Source organism: Parasteatoda tepidariorum, chromosome 5, assembly GCF_043381705.1.
Source record: "Parasteatoda tepidariorum isolate YZ-2023 chromosome 5, CAS_Ptep_4.0, whole genome shotgun sequence".
In the NCBI taxonomy this organism is placed as follows: domain Eukaryota; kingdom Metazoa; phylum Arthropoda; class Arachnida; order Araneae; family Theridiidae; genus Parasteatoda; species Parasteatoda tepidariorum.
Genome location: NC_092208.1, coordinates 17,501,445 through 17,515,597, shown reverse-complemented (window position 1 = coordinate 17,515,597; position 14,153 = coordinate 17,501,445). Strand labels below are relative to the sequence as shown.

At 27.4% G+C, this 14,153-nt stretch overlaps 1 protein-coding gene across 1 annotated transcript; it reads right to left on the bottom strand.

Annotated features, from left to right (window-relative positions):
* Nucleotides 1-6,478: 6,478 nt before the first annotated feature.
* On the bottom strand, nt 6,479-7,672 carry LOC107451176 (solute carrier family 35 member G1-like). Its single transcript, XM_016067194.3, has one exon. The coding sequence runs from the start codon at nt 7,631-7,633 to the stop codon at nt 6,563-6,565; it is 1,071 nt and encodes a 356-aa protein (XP_015922680.2). The 5' UTR covers nt 7,634-7,672; the 3' UTR covers nt 6,479-6,562.
* Between the last annotated feature and the right edge of the window lie 6,481 nt (nt 7,673-14,153).

Sequence of the window (14,153 nt, the reverse complement as noted above, 5' to 3'; positions counted from 1 at the left end):
TTTGTTTTTGCATAATATTAATTTAATGTATTTTAATGCTTTTTTATAATTAACTTATTCATAATTACTGTCTGGACTGTGATTTTAATTCAACTATGAATACTGAAGAAGAAAAAAATATAATTTTTAAGATACTGGAATTGAAAACCAATTCAGTCCATTAGACGACAAGAAAAACAAACATCAACTGATGCAGATTTTACAACCAGTGACTTGAAATGTTCTGGCTTTTATGAAAGTCGAGCCAGAAAAAAAAATGACCAATAGGTAAGCTGTGATCGCAATAATTCGATCACAATTTTTATAAGAGCTTTAGACTTAATTTCTATTATATATAAAAAGTAATTTTGTCATTCTTTTGTATTAACTATTTCTTCATTCTGATCAACTTAGTTTTCATTTTCATTACTTATTTTTACGTGGTGGCTAAGAGGACGACACAGGACTGATGGAACAACTAACTTTTTTTTCCGACGGGTTCCTCAAAAGGGTATTCCGTGGAACCCTTGGGTTTCGAGACTTAGGAGTTTTTATGAACCAGATATGATTTTCAAAACATATAGTTAAATTTATATCCAATTTTATTTCTACTTCTTCTTTTTATTATTTGTTTAATATTTTGTTATTTCTATGGAATTATTTAATTGAAATGCTTGTGAACAAAAGAATTTCAAGAGATTATATTTTCTTATAACAATATAATGAATGAATAATGAAAAGGATACATGCATTTGTGATAGATCCCATTAGTGTTTCGCATAGAATGAAAATATCTAAATTCTACTATGAAGTAGTATGTTTCTCTGAAAAAAATTCTCAACATTTCTTTTTTTCTTTTATCATTTTTATTTTAATTGAAAACATATTTCAGCTCACATATTTTTCAGATTACGCATGCACTAAATTTATAAATTGCGAATGTGACAATAGATACTGCTTCAGATCCGTAAATTCAACTATCTGACATAAAACCAATTTGTAAGACCATTTATGTTGTTGATAAGACGATGAGATGGAGAAAAAAAATTTTACAATAAATATTGTCAAAATAATTAATGGAATTGTTCCGCAAAAAGAAGGTTGATCATTTTTCATTTGGTGCACAGAATTAATTGCAAGAAAATGCATCATGCATATAAAATAATTATTTAAAACAGGAATAGATTTTTGAACTAAATCTTATCTTTCATTAGAACACTTATTACTTAATTACATAATAATCTATTCAATTATACTTTATGTTGCTTGTGATTGATGAGAATATGTTTTCCAACATAATGTAAAAATATTATGAAAACATTTGAGGACATTTATTTTCCTATGAATTATAAATAATGTTCTTAACTGATGTGATTTCTTAACTGTCAAATAATTAGCAAAATATTGGTGATAAAATGTTATTTTAAAAAATGTTTCAAAAATAAATCCTTCTCTTTTTAAAAGTACCTGTCAAAAAAATTTGAACACAATGCTGAATCGATTCCTTCTTATCAAATCATTTCCTGCTTCCTTTAATAGTATTTCGTGTTTTCAGTAATATTGATCAAGGAAAAAAAATTTGAACAAAATATTATTCAAATTCATCATATAGTATTCTTATTTATTCTTCCAAAATTTAAGTGTTGTTGTAAACAATGCTCACGTGATTTCCTTTCTTCTAATGTTTGACTAACCTTGCTCTTTCTTAATTTTGGTTGAGTTTTATTTAACTCTAGAATTTAGTTTTTATTTCACAGCTTGACGTACATTATAGAATTCAATCAAAAAGCTTCGATTCAAAAAAATTTTGTTTAAATAACTGGCTGCAATTCTTTTGTATGTACAAGTACACAAATAATAAGAGTGACACGCGTGGAAGTTTCGTTGTCTTAGGCGTGATTTACTTTGATGAATAAATTTTAATAGTTCTCAAATCACTTAAAACTGCTAACTCACGCCAAATATCTGTAAAATTGCCAAATTCAAAGCAATAGATGCATGTTTTGTGACACATTTCAAATTTTAGTGCAATTTTTTCAAAATTCAGTTTTAGTAAATGTTGGGTGATCGTTTTTTTATCGATTTATGTAAAACTGCAAACTGGTAAAGAAATGAAAATGAAATCAAAAGGTAATATTTTTGTTGCGTTTCAGTATCATTAGATATTTTTAATTGTTTACTTTGAAATGTATTAATTTTTTGGAAAAATATATTTCGTTAAAGTGACCGAAAATAACATTAAACAGTTAGTATTTTATTTTGCTTGTATTTTTTGTAGTTAAGCATTGTGAATGATTATCAAAATTTTTTTGCATTTTTTATTATCTAATTGATTGTTTTATGAAAATAGTTTCTCAAGGAAACTCAAACTTTTGAATTAGTGAAAAGTTTTCTATCGCTTTTTCAGTTTTTCAAATGTAACTCTTTATCTTGTTTTATATATACAGTAGTATCTTCTTGTAAAGAGTATCATAATATATTTTTCTCGGACAAAGTACTTTGTTACTTAAATACACATGTTCCTTATTTTGAGTCTACACCAAAACTAGAAAAAAAAAATTTAGTTTCAAAATTCAGATTGCTTTAAGACATAAATAAATGACAAAAAAAAACAAATAAAATAGTCAGAGAGGTACTTATTTGAAATAAATTTAAATTTAAAACGTTTTTGCCAAAATTTACAAAATGGTCAATAAAGTTTCGTATTTGCAAAACTTTTTTTTAAATAATCTATATTTTTTTTAAAGAAAATCCAAGATTCAAAATTTAAAATGACAGGAAACTTTTATACCAAAGAACAAAAGTTTAATCACTAAAATACCATATTTCACTTCTAAAATAAAAACTAAAAATTTGGAGAAATATAAGCATTTTATGTTTATATTTTAAGCATTAAGCTTTTTAAGAAGAAATTAGCATAAAATAAAAGAGCATTACTTCTACTAATATAATAATGTTTATTTTTTACTTAAATATGAAGAATATTTAAATTTTATTAGTTGTAATTCTCTTTTAACCACCCCAAAGCTTTACAATTAAATTTGCTTTAAAAACCTACATTTTCCGTAAAATATTTTACGTGAGATACTTTACTAAATATATTTACTAGTTAAAAAAAATTTTATTTTAAAATCAAAATAATAGTAGTAGAATTTGAGATTTTAGTGCCCTTAGCCGTCAATTAGAAAAGCACTTTAAATGCTTACTATTTCAAGACGAAAACATTTTAAGAAATTATTAAATCTATACATAAGAGATTGCTGATGAGATTACATCCTTTCTGTTCAGTAATTATTTTCAATTCACACAATCAACAACAAGAAACTATTTTATGAGATTTAAAATTAAATTTTTTCATTTTATATGATTAGAAACTTAAATAATTCAAATACTGCAATTTGCCATAATTTATTAAAGATTTTCTGATATTAAAATGAAAAGAAAATTATAAAATTGTTTCTGGGATTGAAATGAAAAGAAAATAATTATAAAATTGAATTTTTAATTTTTAATGATATTGCTGCATGAAATGGATCATGTGCTAAACAAGGGGACCTTTTCTCAATTTTTTTATGCATATTCTTTGGCTAACCATATAAGACAATACTGAAATATTCAGTTTGAAAATTCAGCAAAAATTTCTTAAAATGGTGACATATTCTCTAATTAGAAGGGCAAGAAAAAAATTGGAACTTGTATTGTCCACCAGTACTAGATTGAGTTAAAGCCTCTTAGTTTGTCAGAAGGAAATCACAAATTTGATTGAAGATTTTTTATTTTTCATATTTCCTATGAGCTGCACAATCAGTCTTCTCGATGAACAGACCTAGTGCGTTCTCCAGAAGTGGTATCTGCTCTTTCAGGACCACCACAAAGGGTGAGATACCGTTGGCCAAGTTAATTTAGACGTCTAGTTTTTGCCACCCTAGATGGCAGCACCGAGACTCTATTTGGATGCTAAAGTGCACTGGGAATTTAATTTTGCCGTAAATGCCAAGGGCATTTACGGCACTACGTAAGGGCATTACGTAAGGCACTCCAGGGATCTTTTACATGCCGCATAATCATATGACATGGCCGCTGAGAATTTTCTGCATCCCGAAAATCCGGTGTCTGTGCCGGGGATCGAACCCGCAGACTTGGGCTCAGAATGACTACGACAAACCAACTGTGCCACCCAGCCACATTTGATTGAAGATATATAAGTTAAATTCTAATCGGTAATAATGTGATGATAAATTCTGATTTTTGAAACCAGAAAATGATTGAAACATATAGTTTTAGCCATAACAAAGCCTACATCAAAATTTTAGCTCTCTAGCTAATGGCAAACTTTTTCGAATATTTTGATTGACGGTGCATTCATTTGGCAGTAAAATGATGAAAACCTTTGCTTGTATCTGTCAGAAAATAGTTACCAATTGTCACTCGGCATGGAGCTTATGTTAAAATTTGAACGTTCTAGTTATTTGGAAAGGGGTTTACATTTCGATCGTAAGATTCCATCGTTACCGACACGAAAACAAGTTTTCAAAAAAAAAAAANAAAAAAAAAAAAAAAAAAAAAAAAAAAAAAAAAAAAAAAAAAAAAAAAAAAAAAAAAACGGCAAATTAAAAAACTAAATTTCCTGATTTATCTTAATTTAAAATGCAAATTTTCTTTAATAGCCCTTTTTTAATAAAATTTAGAAAAATGACTTTAATTTGTTAAATGAATGCAAACTTTATCAACAAATGATAAAAGTTATTTTATATATTTAAAATCCATGAAAAAAATATAATCCTTTAAGTGCAAGGCGTTCTGAAATTAAGCAATTAATATGCACTTTTTCAAAAATGAAGCCAAAAAAATCTATACATCAATAGTTAAATATAAATATTTAATCTAAGGAAGGACCAAAACGTTTTCGAAATTTAAATATTAAAGCTATAAATCAATATATAAAAACTTTTAAATGCTAAGAAAGACGAGGCGAAGAAAAAAAAGCATGTTTGATTGCAAGAAGGAGCAGAAAATTGATTATTTAAACGCCTTCAAGATTAAGCAAACGAACTGTTTCGAACTGTTGAACCTTCGTCCCGCCTTCCTCTTAAGCGATTCGACTGATTTCAATAGCGTTTTTCCTCTTTGAAATATTAGTTTACGACTACGAATGGGTGTATTTTTCGAACTTTTGACAAGTAATTTAAATACAATATTGAAAATGGTACTTTAAGTATGAAGGGTATTAAAGTATAATATTAAAACAGTAAGTACTTTGTATTTCAAATGGCTTCCTCTATCGACTTTTTCAACCACGCACTTTTATTTTAACTCTTAAATTAAATCAACGGGGACCTATATCTTCACAAAATAAATAAGCGATGACTAATAGATGCTAAAACAAAATAAGCAAAAAAGTTACTAGACTACTAAATGTTGTGAAATACACCAGAACGGAAATTATTCCTTAAACGCTTTTTGTTTGAAATTTCGCAGCATGTTGGCATTGTTAAACGTTTCCACATCAGTGTTAAGTAACTTTGCCGTTAAGTAACTTTTCAATTATTATAGACTTTTTTTTTTCTTATTTCTTTTAAGTCATTTAAAGTGGATGACATTTTAATTCAGTCTTCTGTTTTGTAAACAGTATTTAGTACTGCAACGACTATAAGAGAAAAATTCGTACAGTATAGGTATTTCTCATTTAATTTTATTTTATTTTTAAATTTCTTCTCTTTATCTATTTGATGATGTTCCGATTCAAGCGTTTCCATTTGGTTTGATAAACGAATAAAATTATAATTTATTGATTCTAAAATGTTTTAAACGTTAAGATATGTTTAAGTATCGAAATGAAGAGGACCATGAAAAAGTATGTTTAAGCACTCCTTTCCTATTATAAAAATTCAAATTAATTTGCAAAAAAATCAGTAAATAAATACATAAAATTTGATATTATAACCTTACATTTTCGAAATAACAACCCCTAAAACATATGAATAGACAAAATAAGTTGCAATTATATGAGGATCTTATTTGAGCAGTTAGCGATCTCTAATGATTAAAAAATTAAATTAGCACCACTTTCATGTTTATAGAAGTCACTTTTATCCTTATTTTAAGCTAGTATATCTCCAGCTCATTTTTACTGCCACATAAGGGGTATCAGAAATCAAACAATGTAGGAAAAACAATACCGCACTCATTAGAATTTTATGTTTTTCTCAACAAACGAAAAGGGAATTGACATACTATTAAGATAAGGTCTTCATATATTAAAGACAATATAAATCTGCATCTTATATAGATACGCAATATAAGTCTTGAATAATAAATTTTCCGTGCTTTAATAAGAATTCTATACGAAACTACAAGAGATTTTTAAAAAGTAAGCGTGAGTTATTATTTATAGAAACGTTTTTCAACATATACATTTTGAAAAGTAATTTCAATGTTTCATTATAATAAATGCGTTTTTTCTTTTTTCTTTTTTCTCAATATTGAAGCCATGACTTCTAAGAGGGTAAAAAAAGTTTTTTCTCCAATTTTATGTGAAGTACGCAAAGTTTTTTTAAAAAAATAAACTTAAAATTATTTTATTTCAAAGTAATAAGAATTTTAGTTTTTTTCTATAAACAGAATCCTCTGGTTGTGTTAGTAGCCATTTCCACAAACCCAAGGAGCTTATGGCTGTAATTACCAACAAGCCGCCACCAAGCGCATAATAGTCAGGTATAGAATTGAAAAATATAAACTGGAATATGGCTGAAACAACAATATCTGAAGCAGATTTAGATGTGGAAACAACGCCAACTGCCTCCTTTTGTACTGCTAACGTTAAAAAACAATGACCCATGAAGCCAAAGACACCAATCATTATCACTTCTGCTCTATCGAGCACTTCACATCGCGGCCATTTAAACTCGGCTGAGAAATATGTTATGACAGCATTTTCTAAAGATCCTAACGATCCAAAATAAAGTAGTACGGTGGAAAAGTGTATGTCTTTCATTTTTCTCAACGTTACAAATGTAAATGCTAAAATTAAAACACTCCCCGTAGCACAACTAAGTCCCGTGACATATTCTCTGTCAAAATGAACATCAGACCTGTCATGAAGAACCTTCGGTAATCGAACGGACATAAGGACTCCTAGAACACTCAAAATTATGGATACCACTTGCGCTAGTCCACATGGCTCTTTAAGATGCACTCGAGCAGCTACGGTGACCAGTGCAGGTACGGAGGACAGAATTATGGAGGTTTCTGTTAGAGGCAAAAGTCTGTAAGCCATCAAGTTAAGATATAAAGCAGTTGCTCCAAGGAATGATCTTATTATTAGCAACCAAAAATATTTCCTTGAACCAAAAGCGTTTTTTGTGCAATATACAGCGATTGGGATGTTACCGAAGAGCACACCAATGTTCCGCACTAATGACAGCTGACCCGAGTCAATGTATGACAGTTTTTTTACAAAGACAGATGTTAATAAAATAGTGACGCTTGACAAGAAAGCGTAGAAAACACCCAAAAACGGCGTCCAGCAATGTCTCTTAACATCATTGCTATTTATTTTATCCGAAGTTGGGGTTGGACTGTTATGGCTGACTTTAAAAACGTCCCCTTGTACATCTCCGTGCAGATTGTATGACTTCTTTTTTCTGTAAAGCATTTCAAATTAGATTTTCTTTATGCGTACAAGTGCATTCCGATTTCCTGAAAAATAAAAAGCTATGAATATTTTATAGCATTGAAAAATATTATGTTTAAGATTTCAATTCATGGTAAATACTAAGAGTTTTCTAAAGACCACCTTTTATATTTCTTTTCTGTCCAAAATGAAGACAAAAAAGCATACAAATTACTGGTTAAAAATTAATGTTTAAGTGTGGCCAAAATAGTAACGCTTTTGGAATTAGACAAATCATATTATGGAAATAGGTGGAAATATGAAAACATATTTAATTGTGGACTCCGAAAAGTGTCAATTTAATAATCAATTTTCAATTCCTCTTTGTTTCCTCCGGAAATGAAAAAGATTTGGAGAATAATTGCATTCATCCTCCTTAATAGTTAATTTAGACAGCATTTGTTGTCTTTACCTTGCTTAGGTTTAATGTATACATCTTTTATCTTCAATTTCGACAAGGATTCTGAAAAATAGATATTCGATGCAAATCTAGGCAGCCCTTATACACTGTTTATTTGAAGAGGATACGATACAACCAAGTCATTATTTTTAATACAAGCTTATCTATATAATTATGGTTTTTTTCTTCATAATTTAAAAAATATTGAAATGACTATCATTCTTCTCTTACTCTTATTTGTTTTAATCAAATCCTTTGAGAAGCCGTGGAAAGTATATTTCTCAACAACTTCAATAATTGTAAAATATCGATGGAAAGCTATTCTTTCAGTTATGATTTATGCGGCTTTCTGATGATAACTTCAAAAGATATAAGTTAAAAAAAAAAGAATATCAATGAACGCCTGATTTGTTTGCATAAATGTGTGAGTGGGGTGAAGAAGAGAGCCCGATCCTGATAAGCTCTTTTCTCTTATGCGCATGCGTGTTCATTTCTCATTGAGTTTATTAGTATAGTTCGTTCACCAGGAGTTGGCACTTGGCTCCGCCTTCATCACGCGGTATCCGACTATATTTCGCTATGTCAGGGAGAAGCATGTGAACAATCTTGAACAAGTTTGCTATTTTTCGATCGTATGAGAAAAATATTTTTTCCCAATTTTCTTTGTGCATTTTTTAACATTAAACATTTCATAAATTTGATGATATTTCTCGATTTTGAGTGAATAGTTTGTCTTTTTTGAGACATTTTGCGGCAATATATTTAATTAGGTAGAGTAACGTAAGGTATAATAGCAGATGATAAAGCGAAGTAAGTATCTGAAAAAGAATTTGCTGTTAGTGTTTGGCGTTTTCCTCTTACTTCCCGCTCTGAAATGAACTCTTCGGCCGTGGAGGTAGAGCCAATTTCCAATTCCTGGTGAACGAACTATAGTTATAAACACAGAATTCAAAAAACTCGGTTATTTATAAGTACAGAAGTGTAAGTTAAAGACCAATTCTTTTGAGTAGGTAAAATTTTTAAATTCCCTCCCATCTTTCAGTAAAAAAAAGCGATCTTAAAAATCAAATTAATTTCAAGTAATAAGATAAATGATTTTTTTTAAAGCTAATCTCACAGTCAAAAATATTTAACATAATATTACAAGAAAAATAAAGATTAAATTATGGGTCAAAGACAAAATATTTTTCAAAGATTATTATTAGAATCACTGTCTTTAACTAAATGAAATGAGAGTAATTTCTGAACTTCTTTTTGATCCAATTGAACATTTTTAATTAAATAAAAATAAATAGTAATGTGAAAGATTTTTTTTATTGAAGACAAATTGTATGTATTAATAAAGAATTGTATTTTTAAGAAGATTAAAAATAAATATAAAATTAAATTTTTTTTGAAAAATGCTCATAGTTTTATTAATTGAAAAATACGACATGGAAATATCTAAAAAAATTTTTACCTTACATTTTGATTGTTTTATAACTATGCGAGAAAAAGCATGAAATGCATGGTTTAAAATGGATTTGGAAACTCAAAATACAAAATATATCTTTATAAGGTTGTTTTTAAAACTTTTTAGCGAGTGAAAACACAGATTTATTGTAGTAAACTGTTAATTGAAATTAACAGAAACTGGTTTTAAAAATATGAAAAGTTATCGCACCAAAAAAATAAGAGGGAAAAAAACGCCACTTTGGGACGATTTTTTCACTAAAATTAAAACTTATTTAAGTAATGAACTCTAAATTTTTTGTCTATTTTTAAATTATGCAAAATTTACGGGATACAAAAACGTTCTTCTCCTGTATAAGCACGCAATTGTTTGACGAAATTGGATTCTTGAATTTTTTGCACATTTCATCATATTAAAAAAACAGTATTTCGAGTTTTTTTTCCTTAAAAACTATTCCCTTCAAAATGTAGATTTTTTCATTTTAAGTCACGTAAATTATATTGGTGTATAAATTGTTCAAAAATTTCAAAATTGCTTCTACTATTAGTAAATAATACAGTAAAATGTAATTAATAATTATAAAAACTAATTTAATACCTGGAATCATCTTTGGGATAAATAAGTTTTATAAATAAGGGCAAAAACTTTTTCATTGTTGAAATATGTAAAAAGAGAAAGACACATTAACCTTATTTTCGTGTCTAAACAATTGATTCCATATTTTTCAGGTTGTAGCTACCTGTCTCACCATATTTTTAAGGGCAAGAATCCAAATCCAAAAAAAAAGAATTGCCTTATTCATAAAAAGTGCGTTTTTTAATCCAATTTTGTTTCAAAATATCGTCTGCATAAGTATATTAAAAGTTTTAGCCAATTTGGAAAAATAGTCAATCCGTGCTATCAATTATGCCAGGAATTTAGTTAGGGATTCTAGGTATTTACTTAGGAATTTAGAAAAGCCAATTTATAAGATACTTTAGTCAAAGTCTAATTTAATGCAAAGAAATTAAATATTTATAATTCAAAAAATACTATTTTTAAAATACAATAAACAATTAACGTACAACGCTTTTAATAATATTTTTTAACTTTAAAATAATTAACTAATTTTGAAGTTTAGTGCATAATAACTTTTGAATATTTTCTGATCATTTCATTTTCATTTTTTTTTTCATTTTTTTTTTCATTTTATTACTTTTTTAACATTGTCGTTTTACATAATCTTAGCACGAAACGTTCTTATAAATAACAAAAATATTTAATAAATTATGGATTATTTGATTGTATGGAATATTTTTTTCAAGTATTTAAGAAATGTTGATGAGAAAGAAATTGTAAATCTCAGATAATTTGCTAAGTTGACATTGCAGAATAATTTTTTAGCCAACTTCTTACTTCCTGATAGATAAATTCTTAAAGTACTTTCTATTAAAATCAGTGTTTTTTATTAGAATGGGACAAAAAAAATTCTTCTATAAGAATAATATAATAAGAATAAATTAGTATCGAGTTATTTTTACCCATTAGCAAAATGGGTGTTCTTTTGGGTTTGATTTGGATGTCATCTGTTTCAATTCTTATTTGGAAATTTCTTATCTTATTTGGAAATCTCTTTCTTCAAAATTTCTCATTTGGATGTCATCAAATTTTTCTGTGTTCAAGAGTAATAGTAAACAGTGCGTATGTGCCGTCATTGCATGCGCTGCTATGGCGACAGCTGTTGTTTGATAATTTTTCAGAATTCTTTTTTTTTCACTTTTAATTTTGTTATGCATCAAGTTGGTGAGTTTATTTATGAGATACAGGATCAGAGAATACTTCTGATAAATACTTCTTGAGATTTTTTTGTTTTTATGATATTTTTGTTTTTATTGCTTTAATTAAGAATCAGAAATTCTAACCTACAGTTCAAACTGGATCGTTTTCAATACTAATTCAGGTGAATATCACAAATGAAGAAAGTTCTAAACTGATTGACACGGTCCCAAAGGTTAGAGTTGAAACAAGAAAAAAGACGATGCCAAGGCCTAAACTTACCGAGGCATTAAAAGCTATAGCCAAAGAACGTAGACGGGAATACTTTATGCATGTCACACAAACGGAAAAAGGGTAGGATTTTCTTCATAAGCGCAAGAAAAAGAAGAAGAAAAATAGACAATAACCATTTTGCTAATGGGTTACCGATGATCGCCTTCTTTCAATTTTGTTTGAGTAATTGTATCATTTTTCAAATTTTTCTTCAGAATCATTTGCTACTGGCTTATAAGAAATTAAAAAGCAATTTAAATTTAGAATTGTATATTTTTTTATGTTGCTGTTGCTATAATTAATTTTTTTTTTCTTATTTTTTCTAAAAAGTATGAATAATTCCTGTTTCGTTTATAACGAAATTTATGTACGTAAACAAAAAAATTTTATCTTGTTTGTAGGTCTTAAACCCGCTGAAAACCTGTACTTCGAACCACACGAATTTGCTGCTGCATTAAGGAAAGCGGGATGATCTATATCATATAAAAATAAAAGTTCAAAAACTAAAAATCAATTTTAATTTTTTATTTTAATCCTTAATTTTTATAAAAAATTTGCAATGAAAAGTTTTTTTAAAATTTGGCTTTTGAAATTGAAGAAAATGATTTGATAAAAATTTAATCTATAATTGTAGAAAAAGTCAATAATGGTTTAAAAGGGCAAAAAATCGTGCCAAAATGTGCATTTTTACTAGAGGAACGAATAATAACATTTTTGAGAATCAATTCAGTACTAAAGAAATGTAACTATATCATTGATTAACTATATCATAGATATTCGACTCCTTTTTATAAGGTTAATTTGAGCCATTTTTATGTAAGAACAGAACTATATCGCGTAATAGAGTATAGAAAGGAAACTTGCATGATAATATCGCTCAATTGCATTTCACAACTTATTTAAACCTAAATTCATAATAAAAGTCCTGTTTTTCCTTCACGTATGATTTATTGCACGTGTAGTAATAGTTCTATATCACGCGAACCAATAGTACGCGTGATAGATCATTTGGAAGAAAAAAATCACTATAGGAACTTTATAAGAAATGATATTTCAGGAAAAGCTTTTCAATGATTTTTACTTACCATATATTTCTCCTACAAACAAAATGTATAATTATCATCAATTCAAATGTGATCATCACAACATAATAAAATGTTTCGAATGATAATTTTTCACTAGCGGAAATCCCATTTTAGGAATAATATTTTTAAATACTTCTTTTTCGGAATATCACTGACTATAATGACTATATGTTACTGAGAAAAACTAAATTTTTTGATCCTTCTCCCTTGGTATGAGAAGGCGGAATTTTTTTTTTAATTAGGGCATCTTATCTATAAAACCAATGTTGTAAATTGTTTTGTTATTTTCAACAAAAATGAATTACAACTGTTTTGTGTTCTCATCTTTGTCTTGGAGAATATACATTGTTTAGTTGTAAACAAAAAATTGAAAAGAAAATTACGAAAAATTTTACTGTCATAATTAATGATAAGATTTCTGATAATATTATTCCAGGAAGTCAAGTTTTAACAATAGCTTTTCAATGTTTCTACGAGTCATTATATATAACATTTTGGATAGTATTTGGCAGTTGCATTTAATAAAATACATTTTATAGTAATATATGCAATAGCCAAATACTTTCCAAAGTTCCTGAATATGAAGTTTCTGTTAAAGCTTGACTTCCAATAATAATATTATCAGGCATCTTATCATTAATTTGCATTTAATAAAATATCTCATCTTATCAATGTATTTAATGAAATATATTTTACAATTAAAGCACTTTCACCAAAACAATCATAATTAGTGTGAAATGAATGATTTTTCCAATATTTAGATAAAAATGCTTGGTTTCGGTGAGATTTTGTTAGAAACACTTAAATGACTCTACCATACTAATTTAAGCATTTAAACTCTACCAAAGTTCAGGTTGGAAAAAAAATAAATATTAAAGAAAATTATACTTTTTTATTAAGTTTCACATTTAAAATTTCAAGCTATTATGAAAATCTGATGAGTTTAATAATAAGATCTCATGATAATCTTATGAGTTTAATAATAAGAATATGGAAAATATGCACAAAATTCTGAATTCTCTTCTCAAAAAATCAAAAAGAAATTATGTAGTATTTTTTTTAAATTAATAAATGAAATTGTTTTGACATTTTCAACAAAAATGAAATATTACTGTTCTACGTTCTCATCTTTGTCAGGGCGAAAATGCATTGTTTAGCTGAAAACAAAAAATTGAAAAGAANACTTAAATGACTCTACCATACTAATTTAAGCATTTAAACTCTACCAAAGTTCAGGTTGGAAAAAAAATAAATATTAAAGAAAATTATACTTTTTTATTATGTTTCACATTTAAAATTTCAAGCTATTATGAAAATCTTATGAGTTTAATAATAAGAATATGGAAAATATGCACAAAATTCTGAATTCTTTTCTCAAAAGATCAAAAAGAAATTATGTAGTATTTTTTTTTAAATTAATAGATGAAATTGTTTTGACATTTTCAACAAAAATGAAATATTACTGTTTTACGTTCTCATCTTTGTCAGGGCGAAAATGCATTGTTTAGTTGAAAACAAAAAATTGAAAAGAAAATT

Coding starts and splice junctions, on each gene's coding strand:
- LOC107451176 (XM_016067194.3), bottom strand. CDS start 7,633: ATGCTTTACAGAAAAAAGAAGTCATACAATCTGCACGGAGATGTACAA.